Raw genomic sequence first — 25,143 nt, forward strand, 5'->3', positions numbered from 1 at the left:
ATAAATTAATTTGTTAAGCAAAATAAACATAATAATGTTATTAGGATAATATTTTGTATTTTGGATTGAATTTGATTTGTTAAAAAAAAATAATAATAATAAAAATCATAGAAGAATGACACGTGTCAAAAAGACATTCTACAAAACTAACACGTGTCATTTTTTGGTTTCATTTATTAGAAGAGGTGGAGGTAGATTTTGTTTAATTTGTATATTAAGAACTTTTGTGTATTCTATGTCTTAATCAAGTTCATTATTTATCAAAATGAAAACTAAAAAAAAAAATGAGGCCCAATTTATCCATAAAAACGTTATATCCACATGCAACTCCAAACTTCAATACATTCTGGTTCATAATCTTCTATTTCATACAACTTTAACTTCACCTCCTATGCAACTCTAATGCTACCATTTCAATGGAGATGCTATAAAATGGGTTGGGGTTTAGCCATTTTAATTATATGTAACATAATAATATAAAAACAAAGATATAATTTAAAAATAATTTATTATAGAAAAATAATCATTTGATGTACATTCAAAAATAAAATAATAACACATGATCATCTCAGCAACAAAAACAAAAGACATAGACCTTATGGTTAAAAAAAAGTTTGGACATAAAATACAATAATACAATTTTCAACCACAAAGACCATTTATGTAATTTACTTTTCTAATTAATTGTATAATATCCATCGTAACACTAACTAATACTTTTACTTTTTAAATTGGAATATGCAAATTTTTATTTAATTATTATCATCTTAAATGGTCGACTATTAATTTTGATAAAAGAGATTTGATCAATCGAATTTTAATAATTAATTCAGGATCATTACAAAAAAAACATCACCGTCTAAGAAGAAACAAACATGTCTATTTACGTTTCTTTCTAACCTTACATTATCTAAGTATTTTTTATTAATTATTTTTAGTAACAAAATTTTATCAAACATCACACTAACTTATTATTAATTTATTACAAAATATTTTGAAACGTGTTTTATTGTTTTTTATTACATATGATCTAATCGTATAATTATTTTCAAGACAAAAAAAACTTGTAACATCGTGATTTTAATTTTAACAATCACAGACAAAATAAAATATATTATTTTTTAAACAGAAACAAGCAGTCACCATTATACGAGTAAGCTCTTTAATTTGTATTTTCTCTCATCTCTCATCTCTCATCTCACCCAACTACTAAAAAAAAACTCAAAACTCCCATCTTCTCTTCTGGTTGAGCAGCTTCGAAATCCACACTCACGCCGCCATTGATGCGCTGTATACAGAGAGAGAAAATCAACGACATACATACTTGTTTGTTTCAAAGAAATCTGGTCGTCAGTTGATTCGTCATTTCGTTTTCCCCCAAATTTTCAAGATCAGCGCATCCGCCATCGCCTGAGAGATTTGTTGTGAAACTGAAGATAGTTATGAAGAAACTGAGGAGTTTTTACATGCATTTGAAGCATCCACATACTATAAAGAGGAAATGGATCTATCCATTAGCTGTCGGGTCAACCGTTTTTCTCTTTCTACTGTTTTTGTTAACCCTAACCTCATTTGACGGCAATCGTATCTACGGCTTCTACGCCACCGCCGGAAACTCTGTTTTTGTTGAAGATAAGCTCCGGCCAATTGGCATCTCCGATGTTCCTAATCCGCCTCGTTTTGCTTACCTCATATCCGGTTCGAATCATGACGGTGCTATGCTCCGACGGACGCTTCTGGCTCTGTACCATCCGAATAACCGCTACGTCGTCCACCTCGACGCCGAATCTTCGCCGGAGGAGCGGCTTGAGTTGCATGAGTTTGTGAAGAACCATCCGGTTTTCGTGAAATTCGGCAATGTGGTGATGATCACGAAAGCTAATCTCGTGACCTATCGCGGCCCGACTATGGTGGCGAATACGCTTCACGCGGCGGCGATTTTATTGAGAGACGGTGGCGATTGGGACTGGTTTATAAATCTCAGCGCCTCTGACTATCCCCTCGTCACTCAAGATGGTGAATTTCTCTCTTCCTCTTTCACTTCAGTTAATCCAACATACTTCTGTTGTTAATCCGGCTCTAATGATTTTCGTTTTTGTTTCAGATCTGCTTCATACATTCTCTTCCCTACCTAGAGATCTTAATTTTATTGATCATACAAGCAATATTGGATGGAAAGAGTAAGATCTTTTTTAAAATCTCTGATTCGAATTGTGAGATTCTTTCAATTGTAGCAATCTAAACGAACCTATGTTCTCCAGATTCCAAAGAGCAAAACCTGTCATTGTTGATCCTGGCTTGTATATGACGGAAAAAACTGATGTTTTTTGGATCACACAGAGAAGAAGTGTACCTACAGCTTTCAAATTGTTTACAGGTAAGTAATTATGGCATCTTTTTTCTAGCCACAGAATTCTCTACTTCATTCCTGCTATCCATTTATGGTAATCGCTTTTACATAGTGAACTGTTTCTTGGTTGTTTTGTCAATTGGGGTCTTCATTATTTTGTGATATAGACATATAGTTATCTTGCTGTCTAATAATTCGGTTTTTAATGATCATTTAGTTGAAAATCTAAACACGCTCAAATGTTTTCCAATGTGCATATCTACACAATCTTTTTTTAGGGGAATCACCTCTTTTTTTACTTGATTTAGATGAACATAGCTTGTTTCTGATGCTTTACAGTTTCAACTATCCATTTTGTAACATACATTCCCATTTTCCACATCTTTTCTGATTGTGTACTTTTGAGCCTCTTTACCCTAAAGTCGTTCTTTTCGTATTAAGTATAAAAAAATACTCATATACAGCTTACCAGATTAAAACATGTTGCCTTCAGTCATTAAGATACAGCACCTCAGATAACTTAGATGACTTCTCCCTGTTTTTTCCCATTTTATATTTTTGGAACTCAATGATTCTTGGATGTTGTTTCTTCTAATTTTAATGGATTTAATAACGACATGACTTAATCTGGTAAACTATATACGAGTGTTTCTTTTTGACTCTTATGCAGAAAGAATTAATCAATCGAAAAAACGAGGGAAATGAGGATATCCGAACTTTTTTTTAAAATTTGACGTCATTTATTTTGTTCTTTCGTTTCTATGAAAAATTGTTTGGTACGACGGAATCAAGAAATGAATGAGAATGAAATGGTATGAAAAATAGTTTGTTTTGCGTGGTGGAATGGAATAGATCATTTCTAAAAGAATCCGATTCTTTCCATTTTGTTAATTTTCATTTCTCGTTTTTTCCATCATGGAATGGAATGAAATGAAAAATTATAATATAATCCATTTTTATTTGTATATTTTTAATTAGCAAAAAATTCAAATCTATTTTAGAAAGTTCACAATTCTACTTCAATTACAGGTTTACTTTCTAAAAATACCTAGAAAATAGCTTTTATTAAAGCTTATTTCTTTTAGTTTTTTATACAAAAAAAAAAAAAAAAAATTCTATATTATTATTTTCAGGATCGGCATGGATGGTATTATCGCGGTCATTCATCGACTTCTGCATATGGGGATGGGACAATCTCCCGCGAACCGTCCTCATGTACTACGCAAACTTCATCTCTTCACCCGAAGGCTATTTCCACACCGTCATATGCAACGCAAAAGAATTCCGTAACACAACCGTCAACACCGACCTCCATTTCATCACATGGGACACCCCACCAAAACAACACCCTCACTACCTCACCTTACAAGACATGTCCAACATGGTCAACTCAAACGCTCCCTTCGCTAGAAAATTCCACCACAACGAACCCGTCTTGGATAAAATCGATTCCGATTTGCTTTTTCGTGGGCCCGATATGATTGTCCCCGGCGCCTGGTGCGCTGGGGACACTCAGAACGGGTCCGACCCGTGCTCGGTCGTTGGGAACGTTACGGTTGTTAGACCGGGTCCCGGTGCGAAACGGCTCGAGAGTCTTGTGAGCTCGTTGTTGTCGGATGAGAGTTTCAGACCTAGACAGTGTAGGTGACAGTGACAGTGAACAGGTGGATGGTGTAATTAGTGCTGAAGAAAGCATGGTTATTGGATGGATGGATGGATGGTATGGATTTTGATTTGATTTGATTTGGGGTTTTTTTTTTTTTTGTTGTAGTAAGAGGTGATGTGACTAAAAGCCGATTCTTTTGGAACCCGGTTCATTAAATTTTTATATGGGGGGTTTAAGGGTTCACAAGGACTATGATGTAAAATATATATATCATAATTCGAAACTTTTTATATGGTTTAAATCATTCATCTTTATATGTTTCCTTGTTATAATAAAGAGTTGATAATCTAAAATTATTTTTCTCAGGTAGATTTTGTTTATGATATTGGTTATAAATATATTTTTAAATTTTTTTAAGGAGTTAGAACTTGTGATTGTGAGTCAAAAGGGTATTGGAGCATTCACACCAGGTTTTCAAAGCCCTCTGTAAACAATGTTTGAAAGACAACATCAAAATTCAAAAGTCTTCTTGCAAGACTTGAAAGCCAGTTTGTTGTCTTGCTACGCTAATTGGTCCGTGTCAGTTTAAAATAAGGGTAAATAATATAAAAGACATTAAGTTTATATTAAAATTTTAATTTGATGTTGTGTTATTTTTTGTCTTAAATTTGAAATTGTATTTTTCAATTTGTTACAATTCTGACAACTTGACCGGTCAATCTGGTTACTTGCTGACGTGGCATAATGACTTGTCATTTTTTGATGATATGGCATGCTGACTTGATATGCTGCCGTGCCAAAATTGAATTTTTTTTTTCAAATTTAACACTTTTTTTTGTTCCAAATTGAAAATTATTATTTTTTAATTTTGTTTAATGTTGACCATTTTCTATTTGAAACCTTATAAATATTTTTTAAATACATTTAAAACCGTATAAATATATTTTTTTCATTTAAAAACCATATTTTTTTATATATAAATATAATTTTTTTTTTACATTCATACCATAATGTTATGTATAAATATGTATTAGTTATATAAAAACCGTATTTATATTAAATACACAAGTTTAACATGAGTTTTTTTGAGGTTTGGACGCATGTAGTCCATCAAGGCCAGAGGTTAGATTTGAAACTAGTGAAATTTTTACATCTAATATAATATTCATAATATTATTAGAAACATCTTGAATCTCATGGTGTGACTCTCATTAAATCATATTTTTCAGTTTAATTTTTTCAAAATATTTATAAAGAATAAATATGGCTATTATTACATCTATTTTAGTATTCACATTAAATTTTGGTATTTTGTTCTATGTTTTTCACCTCTTCTTCAATATTTCAAATGAACTTTAGATGCAACATCAATATATACAAAATATAATTATTTAATCGTAAATAAAAATATGCGTAAAATCTACAACAAAAAATAAAATAAATAATATTTAAGCGATAATTGATAAAACTTTGTTACATTTATTCGAAGTTTATGGTTAATTTGGTTCTCATTATATAACTAAAAGTATTTATATATAACATATGTTTTGAATGTAAAAAAACCTTGTATTTATATAAAATATGAGTTTTAAATGAAAAAAAATGTATTTATATAGTTTAAAATGTAATAAAAAAAATATTTATACGATTTCAAATGGAAAATAATCTGCACCGAACAAAATTGAAAAAAATAATATTCGATCTGTAACAAAAAAAAATAGAATGTCAAAATTGAAAAAATAAATAAATTAGTGTTAAAATCGAAAAAAAACCGAAAACTTAATGTCTGGTGTGTAAAAATATATCAATTTTTACACGTCTGCATGTTATATCAACATGCCACGTCATTAAAACTGACACATCATCATGCCACATGAGTAAGTAAGCAGGTTGACCGGTCAAATTGTCAGAATTATAACAAATTGAAAAACACAATGTCAAATTTGAAACAAAAAATAACACAGTGTCAAATTAGAATTTTGATATAAACTTAGTGTCTTTTATGCTATTTACCCTTTTATCAATACATATTTTTGTATATAAATATATTTAGTTTGTGTAGTATTAATGTATGTTAAGTTATTAAATATATAAATCAAATCAACATAAATATAATAATGTAATTTTGAGATAGAAATAGAAAAACAATAATATGAAATTGGGCATACTTTTTAACATATACATACAAACTAATAAATATATAAATACGTAAATATGATATATTTTTTTTCATAATACAAATAATTGATTAAATATACTAATACACAATTAAGAGCATATTATCTTTTTATAATTATTATTTAAATTATAAATAATTATACATGATAATTAGGATATTGATTAAAATCTATAACGTAGTTGTTTATACATTGTAGACTGTTAGTGTTGTACTTTTGTGTAACTAATAATAAAACCTAATGTGACATAATTGAAAAACTAATAATTATGCTGATGTGAATCGTTATATCTAGTCATTTTAATTATATTTTAAAAATGTGTTGTTTGGATTATAATATATAGGTATTTGGATATGCATTTTAAATTATCATTGTGATTTCAAGTTGAGATTATTTATTTGGTTTGTTTGGACATTCACGTGCACGCTTGATTTTTTTCTTCAAAATATGATATTGTGCCAAGCATCCTTTATAAACAAATGGTTTAAAACGTAAAATACAAAATTAATTTCAAGATATATTAAAAAAATCAGATAGTCATTTAATTAGGTGATATGTATTTATCTAGCTTTTTCAAAAAGAATCTTAGGGGTCGTTTGATAGTTACTAACTGGGTTAGAGCTGACTAGGTTAGAAGTCGACTGAGTTAGAAGTTCTGACTAAGTAAATTTCTGACTGAAATTTGTTGTTTGAATTTGCATCTGACTAATACTACAAAATGACTATATTACCCTCAGACAATATCTTTTACTACAATTCCTTTACATTAACACTTAAAGAAAACTACATACTTTTATTTATTTCTCTTATAACAATGCACTTTAAATTTTAATACAGTTATAGCATTTTACTTTCATAACTCTTTTATTAGTTTATTTTACCATGAAAAATCTAATCACTTATTTCAATGTATAATGCTATAAAAGAAAGCAGATAACTTGAACATTGTAAACTAGTAAATTGTGAGGCAAAATGATGTGAAGCAACAACCAACCACCAGCAAAATCTACTAATACCAAACAATGGATATACTTATTTTATATACATTTGTTATGTTATATGGTTATAAACAGGGACAAATTGGAAAAAAAACCCACGAGCTCTTGACCTTGAAAAAGCTTTAATCTAAAAAACAACATGAGGTGTTTGTCAGTCCAAAATCCTTGCAAAACTCTTTCTTGATGTTCTTTGAAATCGAAATCAGGTGACAGAAGGTACATCAAAATCAGGTGGAAGATAAACAAAAATCAAAATCTAAGCACATCAACAACAAGGAAAATCAAAATTAGGTGCAAGATATATAAAAATCAAAACCATCGCACATGAACAACAAAAATCACAACACGTCAACAACAATATAATCAGAACACACAACAACAATTTCACCAGTTGAAATTGATTTTGATTTTTTGAAATTGATCCAATCGATAGCCATCATCTTATTGTTCAAAAACAGAACTCACCTGAGAAAGACGACATCACGGAGGAGAATCCGATGGCATCGGCGTTGGTGTCAGCGGAACAACGAACGGAGAGCCTGAGCGATGAGTGATAGTGGCTGGTCTCGTTTTAGCGGCCATATGAGGAAGAAAGGTATTAAAGGGCATTGTTGTCTTAGGAAGAACACAATGAGTATGAAGAACTTGGCTTACTATGTCGATCTAGTGCCAAAGAGCAAAAGGGGAAGACGATGAAGATGACCCAGTCAGACGCTTTTTTTTTCCTTGGACCGAGTCAGAGGATTAAGGAGAGTTTTGGACCAAGTCAGAGGTTATATAAATGACATCAAACACACAGACTCAGACCAGGTCAGCAAAAACTTTTGATTGGACTGGGTCAAAAGGCAATCAAACAACCCTTACTTATTTTAAATCTAAATATTTAACCTAGAAAATTATAATGCAATTCCCAAAACTAATTACTTAGATTCACATCACGAGTAATTTTTAGTAATGTATCCACCAATTTTTATACCAACTATAGCTATGTTTTTTCTCATAAGCAAGAAAATGCAATCTTGATGTCCACATGGCAAAAAAAAAAAACTCTATACCTAACATGAACTCGATACCTTAATTCAAATTGATTAGAGATCAGAAAAGGGACATAGAAATCACGAATTAGAATCCAAAGATGGGGATGTGGATAAGGATCAAGACGCGTCTACCCGGAACCCTAACATCATACATATTAAAAATATAAGAATAAGAGTAAATCACCCATACAGTCTATGTAAATCGGACATATCAATGTTTATTGAGTCAAAACTGGGATTTTAAAATCTAGTTGAATGCCTACTACAATGTTCTTGACCTTAATTTTAGGTTTAGTCCTTACTCTCTAGTGGTTGTATGCCAGAAAGAAAAACATTTTTTTAGAAATTTTTTCAATGGGATTTTATGCAAGGAATTCTTAAATATGTATTTCAAATTTAAACCCATTTATCTCATCCCCGTTTATAAAGCCACAACCAAACTTTATATTTTACAAAAACTTATAAATTAGGTAAAATAAAATCTTGTGCCTTAACCATATTTTAACAAAAAAAATTTCCAAAATTTATAATATATTGTGTATAATAAACTCCTAAAAATTTTTTGATTTAGAGAACAAAAATGATTATCTCATAGGACATTCACAATAGGAGTTTAATAGGAGTTGAATAGATAATGATTATGATTGAAGAGATATTGAATGAAGTGTAAGTGATAATATGGAAAATGGTTGAATAGAAGAGTTGTATGATTGACTGAGTAGTTGAATGAAATTAATCTTTTCTTATTAAATTAAATTTCAAACCAAATATATATGTAATTATATTCTCTTATATTCTTATATTTGATTTATATATATATATTTTTAATTAAATAATAAATAAAACTAACCATATTTTTAGGTATTATATTATTTTATCAAATTTAGGTCTTATTTTTTCAAATAAATAATGCAAATGAAGTATTTAAAAGTAAAAATTTTCTTTAAAATAAATATATCTGTTACAAATCTAATACAAACTAATTCCGATAAAATATTACATTAATTGAACCAGTGTTGTAAAACTCGTCGAGTTGGCCGATTACTCCTCCGAGTACTCGCTATCCGGGCCCTTACCGAGGCGAGTTACAGAATCCCGAGTACTCCTCGATCGGCCTCTTACTAACCTGACCAGCGTTGTAAAACTTGGTCAACTCGGTGATTAATGTGTATCATATACATAATGACTTATTAGTTAACACGCACATGTGATTATTACTACATATATATCTTAAATTTTTAGAAATTATTCACTAAGTGAGACCATTATGTGTTTTTCAATTTTTATGTATTCACATGTATCTAATTTTGTTATATATTTCAATCAACATATGATTTTAACTTATGATTTTAACATATATAATTTCCCTATAAATATTTCTACATGAATTACCAAATCCGAGTACTCCCCGAGTACTCGCTACTCGGTAGTCGGCCGAGCAGGTACCGAGTAACGAGTTCTACAACCTTGAATTGAACTATTACACATTAATTTTGACTCTCATAGATTCGAGTAGCATGTCCAACGTGGGGCGACAAATTTGGATGAACCATTGTGAAGAAGTTAAGATAAAATATAATATATAGGTATCATTTTTTATTAATGTATTTTAGGTTTCATGTTTTTTAATTAATGTATTTTTGGTATTAAATGTTTTCGGTACCGTATTTTTTAGTTAAGGTATTTTTAAGTATTGTACTCGTTTTTAACTATTATATATTTTATTTTTAAATTTATAATTATGTTTAAAAATATAATGATGATGATGTGAAATTTCATTAAACTGTGTAGGGTTTAATGGAATGTAAATCTTAATGATTAAAGTTAAATAAAAAATAAAATGTTGATGTGACAGTGATGTGACAATTCATTGAATTTCTTAGAGTTCAATGGACTATGGATGTCCTTAGATTATGTTTGACGGATTATTTTAAAAACTAGTTATCTAATAAAAATGATTTTTGATAAAACTAATTTAAATATGAAAAATAACATAAGAAACGTGTAGAAGATTGTGATTTTTTTAATAATTAATAAAATGGATATTTCGGAGAATTTTTTAAAAGCTCAATAATTTTGTTGAAAGACTAGTCTAAGTAGTTTTTAAAAAGTTCGCTTATAAGCTACCTTTATTTTTTGCCAGACATAACAATCTAAAAAAATCGGAAAATAAGCTAGTTGTAAAAAATACAAAATGTGGATCTATATTTTTTATTTATTAAAAACTCCTATATTTAGTATCATTAAAAAATAGATTTCATAAAATAGTAGATTGTTATAGTCTACACTTCAAAAATGATTTGTGCATATACACTACAAGGAAAAAGGCCATTACCGGCGACAAAAATCGCCGGTAAAAGTCCCAAAAGTCACCGGCAATACTAATAGCGGCGACGCGTCGCCGGTACTGAGTCGCCGCTACTGCCTCGTCGCTATTGATCAGTATGTCGCCGCTAATGATAAAAGTCGCCACTATTGCTATGTCGCCGCTAATGAGTATTGTCGCCGCTAATAAGCTAGTCGCCAGTAAAAGTGTCGCCGGTAATAAGTTCTGTCGCCGGTAAAAGCGTCGCCAGTAATTTTTTTTCAATTTTTTTTTAAATTAATGATTTTGGTTGCTGGTGATAATATCGCAGGTAAAAGTGTCGCCGGTAATAACAATATTCGATTAAATATCAAAACCAATAGTGTCGACGCTAATTACAAAACAAACATCCTATTAAATATCAAACATAATAGTGTCAATGTAAATTACAAACAAACATCCAAAATACAATTAAATATCAAAAGTCATAATATCCGAGTAGCAAAACAACAAAATTTTTACAATCTACCACATAGCAAAACGAGACAACATATGCAAATAAAACTCATCCTTACATACCCTCATCGTCGTTCCCATTGTTTCCTTGATTATTTTGGGATTGAAAAAACGAATAAAGCTCATCCCTACATGCCGGGTCGGCGAGCATTGCACGAAGATTTTCCAACTACATAATTAATAATAATATATATAAACTTATAAGTTAGATCGTCAAACATAAACAAAAACTATCAAAATACATTGTTATTTTTAAACTAAGATACAAAACCAAAGTACATTGCTATTTCTTGCACTTGGGAAAAAACTAAATTACCAAACTTTTTAGCAAATAATCACCACAAAACCAAAACTACCAAATCAACATGCATTTTACGATGCTAAAGTAGATTGCTATTCTTAAACAAAGATAGAAAACCAAAGTACATTGCTATATTTTGCACTTGGGACAAAAACCAAATTACCAAACTTTTTAGCAAATAACCACCACAAAACCAAAACTACCAAATCAACATGCATTTTACGATGCTAAAGTAGATTGCTATTTTTAAACAAAGATAGAAAACCAAAGTACATTGCTATATTTTGTACTTGGGACAAAAACCAAATTACCAAACTTTTTAGCAAATAACCACCACAAAACCAAAACTACCAAATCAACATGCATTTTACGATGCTAAAGTAGATTGCTATTTTACCTGTGATGGTTGTGATGGTGGTTGTGATGGTTGCGAAGGCTTTGGAATTGTCGGGAGACCAGAAGGTTTGCGGCCAATGCCTCTAATGTGGCCACGTCGCTCTCCTAATACTTTCTCGAACGTAGCTCTTTCTTGAGCGGGCGTTAACTCACTTTCACATTGAGTTTGTTCTAACAGCTCTTCAACTAACCGATTCTGTAACTCCCAAAAGTGAGTAACAATTAAGTATAAATAAACATTTAAATATATGATAAAATTATAATTAAATACTTACATATTGTTGTTCTGATTCAGCAGTAACAAATACACAATTCTTATCGGTATGAGCTTTGCGAAATGTTTCCACTCTCTTAAGGTTCTGTTTAAGTTTGAAAATTAGATTATATTTTAAATAAATAATTACATGTATCGTACGGTACCTTCTTATAGCAAGTACTGCTATACGAGCTCGAACCCCCACGATTCACATTTGTTTGCTTTTCACGGATTTTTTTGTTCATTTCTGAAGCAATTATGTGTTCGTTAGTTTGAAAATACTCAACTGTCTTCGCCCAGTTATCAACAAGCATACCATCCGGAGGATTTGCCAATGCTCTCGGGATATCTTCATACCCTCCGAACATCTTGAAATATTCTTTTGCGTCGACTTTACGCTCTCGAAAACCTTTTAACAAGGCTGCTTGAAAACTCTCTGTCAATAGAGTAGCTTGTGCATCCTGGTAAATTTGATTGAGATCAAACTTTGTCTACAAAAAAAAAAGTTAACCAAGTAAAAAACAGTTATAGTTAAACCTATAAAATATATTTAAATAAATAATTACCGTTAAATGTTGTAATACAGTGTCATTTATATCAGGGGAAAATCTTTTCCAACTCCATTTGTCAAAAGAGACCATCTGCCACATTGTTTTCCCAACTTCTCGGGAAAACATGTCTCCCGCCTCTCCTACGGGATTAAATGTGATATCCCTATCATATTGCATGCCTATTGGTTTCCCCTGGTTCTGCAAGATTGGTTTTTCAAGCTTTATATTTTTTGCTTTTCCTCGAACTTTCCTTCGGGCACGTCCCTCAACTACAAATGTAATTAAAAATTATTAGAAACGACATTTAATTTATTATAATTGAACAAAAATAGTAAATAAAAATTCATGATAAGACTTACCGTCCTGCTCGTGCTGGCCAGGACCTCTACCACCTGGGAAAGGTGGGTCCTCAACTCCGTCTCCCCCATGTCAACGACCCATGACAACAGCCATGGTAAACATAAACAAAAGCCACACTCTCATCATTTCCTGAAAAGTTATAAGATATACAAATACAATTTTTATTATAGATACACATTACATAGAAATAAACATTTACATAGGAATAAACTAGAAATCCAAATAAAGTTCATATTACAAACACATATTACAAATACACATTACATAAGAACTATTCTAATCAGAATCTTCCTCATTTCCTTCAGTGTCTTCTTCGGTATCATAGTCAGAATCGGTGTCATCGTAATCAGTCTCGCAATCAGAAACATCATTGACTATACCAGTTGGCGGAGGAACTTCAGATGCACTTTCTACATCAATAATGACTCTAGGAATGTTTTGAAAGTACATGCTGAAATCGATAAAAAGTGGAGCATTGGATGAAGAGATATTTTGAAGTACATCGACATCGTCTACATTTTCGTGTGAGACATTGTCAACATTTTGAACAAGGTCATCGTTCGATGGTAGATCCCAAATACTTTGATGATTAACATGCTCGACAACACACTGATGGTTATTGTTTGGCTCTCTGATGTAGAACACTTATTTGGCTTGTGACGCATATATGAGTTGATCATCTTTGTATGCTTCGCGTTGTGTGTCGATACTGGTGAAACTATCACTAGAAATAACTCTTGTTCGAGTATCAAACCACTTGCAACGAAATAGTACAGTTGAATAATCATGTGTATACCTCAACTCTATAATCTCTTCTAACTGGCCATAATATTTCTCGCCTTTCTCACCCACCGCTAAAACCCCAGAGTTTTGTGTTGTACGTTGTGTGTCATGACTAAGTACCATAAACCTAACACCATTGACTATGCATGCGGTGTAAGAATAGGCATTCATTTGCGGGCCCATTGCAAGAACCGACAACTCTTTGTGGAATTCTGGAGATTTTTCTATTTTCATTTGATGAACCTAACAATTATAAATTAATATGTATTATGTATTCGTTAGATCAATGAAACAAATTTGTTTATTAATTTATATTACCTTTTCACGAAACCAATTACGAAATTCTTTCTTTTCATCACTTTGGGGATGCTCAGATTTGAATTTCCTATGTTGATGACCAAAAGATATAGATTTAAAAAGATAAAATAAAAAATTAAGAATGAAAGTTAGAGATAAGATTAATTACTTGATATACTGTCTGACTTCTTCACAGCTATTCAATACAAACCATTCCATGTTATGTATTTCCGTTAAATTAAGAGTTTTGATTTGAGTTGTGCGGGTCGGTCGACAATTAGACTCAAACATCCAAAACTTTGTTTTTTCAATGAAAACATCTACATTTCTTTCCGGATGATTCTTTACATCTCGAAGGTACATTGAACAAAATGATAAAGCTTCTTCAGCAACATAACCCTCAGCTATAGAACCTTCTGGCTTCGCCTTGTTTCTGACATAGTTTTTTAGTTTTTTCATATATCTCTCGAATGGAAACATCCATCTCATACAAACCAGGCCTCCAGCAATTGCTTCATCAGGTAAATGCAAAAGTAAATGAACCATAATGTCAAAAAACGCCAGAGGATAAATCAATTCTAACTTGCACAAGATTGAAATAATGTCTACTTTTGCTTTCCTCATATCCTCCACCTTCAATGTTCTGGAACAAAGTTGCTTGAAAAACGTACAAATTTCTACAATAGGTGTATAAGTATCTTTGTCTAACAACCCTCTTACTCCAATCGGTATCAAACGTTGCATAAGAATGTGGTGGTCATGCGATTTCAACCCAATAATGTTAGTATTGGTATCGTTCACTTTCTTACTAATGTTAGAACCAAACCCATCCGATAGTTTAACCTCTTTTATAAATTGACAAAAGAGTTCTCGACTAGATTTCGTGAAAGAGTATCTTGCCTGGGGTCTATGAAACTTGTCACCATTTTTTTGCAACCATTCATTTCTCCGAATGTTTAGAATTCTCAAGTCCTCTCGTGCATTTGGTGTGTCTTTTCTTTTATCGTTCATTAGGAGAGTACCTAACAAACTCTCGTCCACATTTTTCTGGACATGCATGACATCTATGTTGTGTTTCAACTGTAGAGAAGACCAATACTCGAGTTCGAAGAAAATGCTTCGTTTCGACCAGTTCAACTCATAGTCTTTCCGCTTTGGCTCCCCGCCTCCATGCTCAGGATGTTTACCCGGTTTACGAGTTAGTGGACGACCTAGTTGCTCTTGTATGTCATCATTACTAAAGTGTCTCGGAGCGGGTCTTGTCTCTTCCATCTCGTTAAAGTCCAACCTCTTTCTTAACGGATCATTAGCATTTAGGAAACGACGATGACCGATATATACGACTTCGTTTGTTGCACGGTACGAAGGAGTGTCTTCATTGCAAGTAGCAGATGCTCTATACCCTTGCCCACTCCAACCTGATAAACTACTACGAGCTGGCCAATCGTTTATTGTCCACAACAACATAGCTCTCATCGTGAAGATTGTGTTTGTTGCCGCATCTTTAATACGTACGCCTGAGTTCCACAAATGTTTAAGCTCTTCCACCAACGGTCTAAGGAAAACATCCATATCCTTACCTGGAGCTTTCGGTCCTGGAATCAACAAAGTCAATATGAATGATGACTCTTTCATACAAAGCCAGGGTGGCAGATTGTATGTGGTGAGTATGACCGGCCATGTGCTATGTGGATTACACATGTTTCCAAATGGATTGAAACCGTCAGCTAAAAGACCTAGGCGTACGTTACGGGGTTCACTCGAGAAGTCGGGGTATTTTTTATCAAAATCTTGCCAATGTTCCCCATCAACAGGATGAATCATCACACCATCTTCTGAACGTCTGGTACTATGCCAAATCATATTTTTGGCAGTGTGCCTCGAACAATATAAACGTCATAGTCTATGGGTCACAGGAAAGTACCGTAACACCTTATGAGGTACTTTCTTACCCTTGGTGTTTTTATCGATCCATCGGCTCTCTTTACAAACGGGACAAATTTGCAATGAATCATGTTCTTTCCAAAAGAGACAACAATCGTTTTTGCACACATGTATCGACTCATACCCCAGGCCAATAGACTTTAGTTTCTTTCTGGCTAGATAATGTGAAAGGGGAACCTTGTTGCCTTTGGGAAATGCTAATTGCAAGAGCTCAAGGAGTTGACCAAATGAACTATCAGTCCATTTGTTGTTCACCTTGATATGCATTAACTTTGCTAGAAACTTAAGGGAAGAAAAGATGCAACCAGTATACAATTGAGTTTCCATTTCTTCCAACAACTATGCAAAATCATCATCAACACCGCTACCCCTTGTATTCGAGGTTCCTTCATCGAGGTTGGTATCATTTTCTCTCGACTCCCACATCACATCGTCGATTAAATCGGCCATTTCGTTACTTGGCAAGACGACTGGAGGAATAAAAGATTCACCATGATAGATCCAAATTTTGTACGCCTTCCTAAAACCATTTATAAATATATGGCATTCAACTGTAGTCGGGTACTTGAAGTAACGGTTATCACATTTTTCACACGCACATCTGATTTTACCATTACTATCAAGGTGCGACTTGGACTTCTCGATAAAAGCTTTGAGTCCTGCTTGGAACTCGGGATGGTTTTGATATGGATTAGTTGTCCAGCTTTTATCAATAAACATGATGTTGCTGAAACATAATTTTGGGTTTAGAGTTTAGTATACAAAATTAGCATTGTTTTTTTTCCAATCCACATTTTTTTACATCTAAAATAATACAAAAATTAAGTAATAAAAAAATGAAAAAAATAAATTAAAAATTTTTATTTATGCATTTTTTTAATTAATTTTAATTAAAATTACTTGTAAGTTTTTAAACAATTTTATAATAGACATTATGTTGTTGTGTTGTTCTTTTTTACCGTCGAGATTAAAATATATATAAGTTGTTAAACAATTTTATAATTTTTTTTGTGTTTTTTTTCCAATTATAACAATAACTTATTTAGTTTTTTTTTTCAATTATAGCATCCTTTAACCTATTTTTATGGTAACTGATTATTATTGGTTATAGAAATATAATCTTATGAAATAATTTGAAGATTATAAATTAACTATATAACTTATTGGTTAATTAATTTGGAGTTAGCTTGGGTAAAAACTAGAACTTTCTAGTTTTTGTATATAAGTTTTTAAACAATTATATATATATATATATATATATATTGTGTTTTTTTTTCCAATTATAACAATAATTAATTTTTATTTTCTTTTCAATTATAGCATCCTACTTATAAGAAAACCACATAATTTTACATAATACATAAGAACATGAAATTCACATACTTTTACATACATATTATGTTATTGTGTTGTTCCTTTTTACTGTCGAGATTAAAATATATATAAGTTTTTAAACAATTTTATAATTTTTTTTGTGTTTTTTTCCAATTATAACAATAATTTATTTTTATTTTTTTTCTATTATAGCATCCTTTAACATATTTTTATGGTAACCGATTATTATTGGTTATAGAAAGATAATCTTATGAATTAATTTGAAGATTATAAGTTAACTATATAACTTATTGGTTAATTAATTTGGAGTTAGCTTGAGTAAAAACTAGAAGCTTTCTAGTTTTTGTATATAAGTTTTTAAATAATTTTATAATTTTTTTTGTGTTTTTTTTTTCAAATTATAACAATAATTTATTTATTTATTTTTCAATTATAGCATCCTACTTATACCAAAACCACATAGTTTTACATAATACATAAGAAGATGAAATTCACATACTTTTACATACATATACCACATATACACCAAATACAAATACACACAAAATAACATCCTACTTAAACCAAATACACATAATTTCACATATATACATAATAACATCTTATTTATACCAAATACAAAAGTTTCACAATTATATATCACATTTACAACAAACATACATACATTCACATACACACAATAACATTCTACTTATAACAAATACATATAATTTCTACCAAATACTAATATACCACATATACATCAAACACACATACATTGGAATATATATACCAAATTCACATATATTCAAACAAATACGAAATATACAATCTAATTTTCACATATGACAATTTTCACATAATTTCACATATAAATACAAAATTCACAAAAAAAATGAAATAATAGAACCTGTAGTGGCGGAACTAGTCTTCACCCGAAATTAGTCTCACCAGAAAAACTGAACAACACCACCAAAATCACTGAAATTGAACAATGTATTGCAATTTAGTCATCAAAATAAGCTTTTAATAATCATCAAATGTCCCTAAAGGCTAAACTACAACTTGAAGCTATACAACTAATTGCAATTCAATAACCACAAACAAAAAATTGAATAACTTGCTTCTAATCCAAAACACCACCACCAAAAACAAGAATATGAACAATTTATTATCATTCAATCACTAGATAAAGCTACAAATCGAAATTAACATACAAAATAAAAATGAAATCACCAAATAAACTTACCTTTCTTCAAGAAATGGAGATAGAAATTGGTCCCAAAGCTTTAACCACACCTAGAGACACTTGCTTGAAACAATGTGGGGAGAAATTTGCTTGGAAGAAGCAAATTGAAGAGGAAATCAGCGAAACGGTGAAGGAAATTGGAAGCAAACAGAAAGGAAAATGAAGAAGAGAGGGTTTCTACGTGTGTTTTTATTTTTTATTTTTTATTTTTTTTTTATTTTTATCTTCGAGAGGCAATAGCGGCGACACCAGACTCTTTACCGGTGACAATTAGTAATAGTGGCAACAAACTGGAGGGAAGGGTACCGTGTCATTTTTAGTGAACTATTAGCGACGACTTTTTTAAACCTTTAGCGGCGACATCTGTGTCGCCGGTATTAGGTTAGACAGGATAAGACACCCCACCCGTTGGATTGGATATCTCATCGAACGGTTGAGATGCAACAGAGGAGGAAAGTGCGGATTTGGGTGACAACCTTTTAGCGGCGATATTATTACCGGCGACAAGGGGCTTTACCGGCGACTTTATCTAAAGTCGCCGGTAAAGCCTCTTGTCGTCGATAATAGTGTGACCGCTAAAGAGTATATTTCTTGTAGTGATATTGAATTATTAATAGCACTTGATGTAATATATGATCACCGGCAGACCTATGTGTATGGGTCACCTCTCAATTTTTTTGGCCCAGTAGAATTTTTTTGAATTTTTTTCCAGCACAATGTAATTTTTCGGATATGTTACCCTAAAATCATTTGTTTTACCTGTGACATTTTGTTCTAGGTATCTACGATAATGCAACACTTCTTCTAGCACATGCACCGGCTTCTATTTTATGTTATCACTATCTTCTTGATTAACCTTTCAAGTTGGTATAGATGGTGATTTTCTCTTCTCTTTCATCAACCCATTTTAGACTAGATTTTCAACAAAAATACAATTAAAATCATTGAAATGGATGCCATTCACATTCAGTTTTGTTTTGATCAACATTAAAACAAAATACACCAACAATACCACATTTAATTGTTAAAGCTTCTTCATCTTCTTGGGGAGAACCAATGGTAATTAATCGAGCTTCCTCGTTCTTTACAATTGGAAAACAAACTATCCCGTGTATATGTAGTTGGTGTGTTAAAAACAAAACCATTTTCATTTATCCATTTCTACTACAGATAGTGAAATGTTCTATTAATTTATTTCTTTTGAACATTTTTTGTTGCTGGTGTCACCTGAGAATGGTGATTGGTCGATATTTATTTCGATCGAGCTCTTAATATGGATTGCAGAAACTATGTATCACTCAAGTAGGATGTTGTGAATGTATATATACATATGAAAACCACAACTCTAGATGATATTATCATATCTAACATATACCATGCGACATCATTCAAAACATAATTGAACACACATTCATATTAAAATGATCCAAAGTCAAAAATAAAACCACAATGATGTAATCTTTTAAAAGCTCAAAATAGATCAACACAATAAAGACTCAAAACCCCAAAAACATGGGTTTTGCCTCTACATACCAATAATAGCTAATTAAACACCTAAAAACCCTCGTTGCAAACCTCCTTTTTGTGTTTTATTTATGTAGTTCATGGAGGAGTTTCGAACGTACATCAATCATCTTTCTCATCTTTTCATATGATTATCGATTCCTTTGACTTTTCCACTCTCGAGCTTCTTAGCAAAAAGCAACTGGCTTTGTAAACGAACTACTGCACATACAAAAAAAAAAAGACAGTAGACCATTTATAAGCTTCTTTTATTTACGTCCAAAAAGAAAAATTATGCGACGAAATCAAATTGAAAAGATAAAAAAAGAACTCGCAAAAAACCTCAATTCGTGATCTTCTTTCGATCCCATGAACCATAGTTGATCATCAGCAAACGAATCACACGTATTTTCAGTATAATCCGGGCTTCCCTCGACACCAGATAATCTGAATTCATCAAAACGATGTTGAATTTGTGTGAGATCATTGCTTGTTTTCATTCTTTGATCATCCCATTCGTAAGGTTTATGATTATTATGACTACTGCTTGATCCAAAGTAGTTATAAAATCCATGATCCTTATTAATGTTCCCTAATTCATTAATCATCTGATCAGAATCTTGTGTCAGATCTTTCTTGTTTCTACATGCATGGATCAATAGACGAACATATTGAAGCTCTCGCATCGAATCCACCAGGTTTTGTTTCAAAGACGCTATCCTTCCGTAACATCCGTCAACTGGATAAATCTCACGGATGTAAGATTCGTATTTAATTGATTTCATTGCTTCTTCTTTCTTCTCATCGTCGTTCAACATGTTTAGTATCTTCATGACGTTTCCAACGCCGTAAAGGCGGTGGACGTTCTGGAAGATCTTGGGTTGGTTGGCCGGAAAAAATGGTGCAAGTGGGCAGTCTGGCGAACAGCGGCGGCGTTGGAAGCGGCAGGCGGCGCAAGCTGGGCGAGAACCACCTTTGACTGTCATTATAATGGCTAATGTAAGGTTAATTGGTCGTAGAGTGAAGAAAGTAACCTAGAAGACGATGCTGAGTTTAACTTGAAATCCTATTATATCGGGATATTTTGTTTTGGAGGTTTAACTAGTCCACACGTTGATTATATATCTTTATTTTTGGGTTATATTGAAACGTTTAACATTAATTAATTCAATATAAAAACATGTTTTTTACACCAAAATTAATATTAAAATTTCTCACTTAATATCACTTTTGACACCAATCCGATGTTAGTAAAAAAAACCATATTTCATATTTTATCATGTAAACACCTTAATTAATTTTTAAAATAGAATTATCATTTTCATTATTCAATACAACCATTCAGATACATATGACTCAATCAAAGACAAATTCAATTATAGCTTATTAGCTTTAGACTCCAATCACTCAATCAGATTTTACATAACTCAATAAGATTTTACTCAAACAATAACTATTCAATTTTTGATTTTGCATATCTAATAACAAAGATAAACTAATCAAAGACTAAAACATTTGAATGACCATATTAATGAAAATAGATAAATAAGTTGTTATGAGAAATAAAGTCTCTTATCCAATAAATATAACGAACTTAGGTTTGATTCACATTAGTAACAATAATAGTTTTAATGTGAAAGAAATGTAATAAACTAATAATATATAAAATCCCTAAAAAAAGACCAACTGATCGATCGATGTGGACATTTACACATACAACAGAAAAACTTTATATTCCGATACAATCGGATTTCTATTTGAAAAATCAGTTTAATTCTTTTACCGTTGCAATTGAAATCAAATGCCGCTGAGAGATGGTGATCGCCCTCCTTGCGCCGCCTGCCGCCACAGACACGTCCGCTGTACGATCGACTGTCCACTGGCGCCATATTTCCCGGCGAACGAACCCGAGGTCTTCCAAAACGTCCTCCGCCTTTACGGCATCGCAAACGTCACGAAAATACTAAACCAGCTGAATGACAATGTAGAGAAACAAGAAGCGATTACATCGATTAAATACGAATCTAACATCCGTAATATTAACCCAGTTCACGGATGTTACGGATTAACAGTTTCATTGCTACAAAACCTGAATGCCTTGACGAGTGAGCTTCAACGCGTTCGTCTTTCGCTTGAATCGCATCGAAGAAACAACATCAACAATCAGCAGTTGCAGATCATACAAGATAATTCTCAAATCATGCCTTCATTCACAGGTCTTCCAGTTAACAACCAGATAATTAACGATCAAAGTGTTGATGGATTGAGTAATATCCCGAATGATCAGTATAATCAAGGGTTTCACTTCGGTGGGCCAAGTGATCGTAATGCTATTAATGAAGTACTCGCGAGCAGAACAATGGAACCGCCATTTGAGGATTTGGGAGATCAAGATGATAACGAAGAATGATCGATCGGATGTTAATTCTATCTGATCGATCTTGATGAAGTTCGATTGATAGTCTGTGTGTTAATGATCAACAATCGTTGATTGAGAGCAAAAGATGAATATGAATTGAGGTTTTCAAGAATTAAAGGTACCAAAGCCAGAAATTGTTTATAGTTTTTAGGATTACACACGATCTCCTCCATTATCGATTCTTTAATTCATTAAAAACTGTCCGTTTTCGGTCAATTAACCATGAACACTTTGTTCAAATACATCTCTTTGTTGTTTTCTTTCTCCACGAATTGATGCATGTTTTGGTAAGATGCTGGGAATTCAAGAAGTATTAAATAAAGAAACATAGATATACGTGATCTTAATTTTAGGTATTTAACCATTGTGGTTCTTAATATTTTTTTTAATGAATTTGAAGGGTTACATAATCGTGATCTTAATTTTAACATATGAACCATTTTGAGTATGAATGTACGTTCTGTATGATTTTATATAATGAACCGATAGAACCTAAAACAGAAACTGGAATAACCAAATTCGAATAGGACTAAAAAGGTCTTACTTGGTTTGATTATTGTTTGAGGAGTTTATTAATTTTTTTTAAAAAAAAAAAGTTTTGGATTTGATTCTTAGGGTGTTTGACATTGTTTACTTAAAATATTTATTATCTAATTTCGGTTTGTTACAACAACTAATTAATCTTAAGTGTTTAGATATATTAAAGTAAAAAATATTTGTTGATTTAAATAATAAAGTTTGCTTTTTTAAAAAAAATGTCATTTTAACACAATGAACTTATCTTATTTATTTTTGTTTAAAGGGAACAAAGTCTAGTTAACCGGTTAAATAAGTCACATAACATTTTACAATAGTTAAATGAGACACGTATTTAAAAAGTAAATGATGTGGCCTGCCAAGTAGGAGAGTGGTTGGCACATTTGTAAATAGTACCACCCTTGCAGATAAAGATTGTTTACGTGTCTTGTGCCCCCCCTCCCCCTAAAAAGCGGCCAAACCCTTATTAGGTTAAACCGCCTTAGATTGTTACCCTTTACGAACAACATTTGTCCTCTCATTCTCCGTTCATAATTAAATCTCGAAAAAATTGATAATGGCTTCGTTTGATAGCTTTTCATACGGTGCACACGTCCGACCTGGATGTCCCCTCTGATTACGAGCTACTTGCTATGGAGATACAAGTTGAAGTCAAAACTTTGAGAATCTGCATGAATGAGGAGCTCATGGTAGTTAGAGAGCAGTTGGCGCTCATGTAAAAGAAGTTTAACTTCGCTTTGTGGATTTTGATTCTCAAGGTGGGTGCTTGTGTCAGCTGGATAACTCGATCATGGAAATAATTTGGGTTTGTTGTCTACCGAAATCATTTTGTGGATGTCGTATTAGGTACTAACATTAGGTTTTGTTGATTTCGGTAGTAAATGTTATTTAGAGTTTAATTTGGGGTTATTTTAGAGGTTTACTAATATTCTTTGCGGTTTGGTGGGGTATGTCGCGTGTAATGGTTTTTTTGGGGGTATCAGTAACCCCGATTATTATACCCAAAATGGTTGGTTGTGATGTCAATGTTCTTGACTATTAATGATTAATGAAATATATTTCGTATTACTAATTATGGTTTGGTTGTTTGATTTTGTGTATGTGTTTGTGTTGAAAGTATTATATCTGATTTGGTATAATTATGTGTTTAACTAAAAGCATAAAGTACACTGCCATATACTGAAATGAACCAAAGTACATTGCCATATTGGGTATCAAAGTACATTTCCATATTGGGTTTCAAAGTAGATTATCATATTGGTTTGTTGATAAGCACACCTTGGAAATGAACATCGATCTTCACGAATTTTGCCATGGAAATGGTTCTTGAATGAGAACAATGGTTTTTCATTTTGGTTCAGTCGAAAGAAAGAAATGAAGGAAATGTGTGTGTAATTTAAATCCGTTTGAAAATAATGGAGAGTACACATGAACATTTCATTTAATTACATATCATCACCATTTGATTACACGACATTCATTTTACCAATATTACATACCTATTACTAGGTTACCTAGTCATTTCTTCAATAATGATGTTTTAAACCATTCATGATCTACTTCATTCCCTTTATGTATAAAAAAATGGGTGATATTTTAAAACAATAGGGATAACTTCGTTGATTTAAAATGAGATTTTGTTAGGTGTGCCAAACCCAACAAATAAAGGGGTACAATAGACTCCAAATACACTGCTTTAATGCACTAAAAAGTAGTACAAGGCAAGAAGGGTCGAACCACAGAGACACGGGACAAAAGTCTATACCTCTTTGCGCAAGGTACTTTGATCACAAGAAGGGGGATTTGTTTGATAAAGAGAAATAATAAAATAACAATCAACTTTGGAACATGCAGAAAATGAAATAGATTTGTAAACAAGTTGTAAAAGTGCTTCCAATTCTAGTTCTCAATGTTGTTGTTCAACTTGATTATGACTTGATGTAATTCAAGATTGCTATTCTAATTTGGTACTGAAAGATATTAACACGCTCTAATACCCCTCGGTTGCCAAATTATCTAACCAAAATACGCTCTTTGACTAGACCTAGCTTCACTAGTTCAACCTAAACACGCTCTTAGATTGTATTGAAAAACTGCATTAAGTTTTGTACAAGCTTCCCAACAATGTTCATTTCTTCTCATACGCTCGGAAGTGTGAAAACATGTGATATATGTTTTACAATAAGAAAATTTATTGCTTGTTACCAATTATTAACTTAATAGAACGATTAGGTGCCCTAAAAG

At 32.0% G+C, this 25,143-nt stretch overlaps 2 protein-coding genes across 2 annotated transcripts; both read left to right on the forward strand.

Annotated features, from left to right (window-relative positions):
- The first annotated feature begins 1,146 nt into the window (after positions 1 to 1,146).
- On the forward strand, positions 1,147 to 4,257 carry LOC145097831 (beta-glucuronosyltransferase GlcAT14A-like). Its single transcript, XM_079035483.1, has 4 exons — positions 1,147 to 2,016; positions 2,105 to 2,180; positions 2,262 to 2,377; positions 3,484 to 4,257. The coding sequence occupies exons 1-4, from the start codon at positions 1,443 to 1,445 to the stop codon at positions 3,996 to 3,998; spliced, it is 1,281 nt and encodes a 426-aa protein (XP_078891609.1). The 5' UTR covers positions 1,147 to 1,442; the 3' UTR covers positions 3,999 to 4,257.
- Positions 4,258 to 21,744: 17,487 nt separating this feature from the next.
- LOC145099848 (LOB domain-containing protein 25-like) lies at positions 21,745 to 22,353 on the forward strand. The gene has a single exon (XM_079037351.1). It carries the CDS (start codon positions 21,745 to 21,747, stop codon positions 22,351 to 22,353), a length of 609 nt encoding a protein of 202 aa, XP_078893477.1.
- The last annotated feature ends 2,790 nt before the right edge of the window (positions 22,354 to 25,143 follow it).

Source organism: Lactuca serriola, chromosome 4, assembly GCF_051521515.1.
Source record: "Lactuca serriola cultivar US96UC23 chromosome 4, Lser_US96UC23_V15, whole genome shotgun sequence".
Taxonomy (NCBI): domain Eukaryota; kingdom Viridiplantae; phylum Streptophyta; class Magnoliopsida; order Asterales; family Asteraceae; genus Lactuca; species Lactuca serriola.

Excerpts from the sequence above, each read along its gene's own strand:
- LOC145097831 (XM_079035483.1), top strand. The coding sequence starts at position 1,443 with ATGAAGAAACTGAGGAGTTTTTACATGCATTTGAAGCATCCACATACT. Across the intron at positions 2,181-2,261 it reads AGCAATATTGGATGGAAAGA|ATTCCAAAGAGCAAAACCTG; the intron begins GTAAGATCTTTT and ends TATGTTCTCCAG. Across the intron at positions 2,378-3,483 it reads AGCTTTCAAATTGTTTACAG|GATCGGCATGGATGGTATTA; the intron begins GTAAGTAATTAT and ends TATTATTTTCAG.
- LOC145099848 (XM_079037351.1), top strand. The coding sequence starts at position 21,745 with ATGCCGCTGAGAGATGGTGATCGCCCTCCTTGCGCCGCCTGCCGCCAC.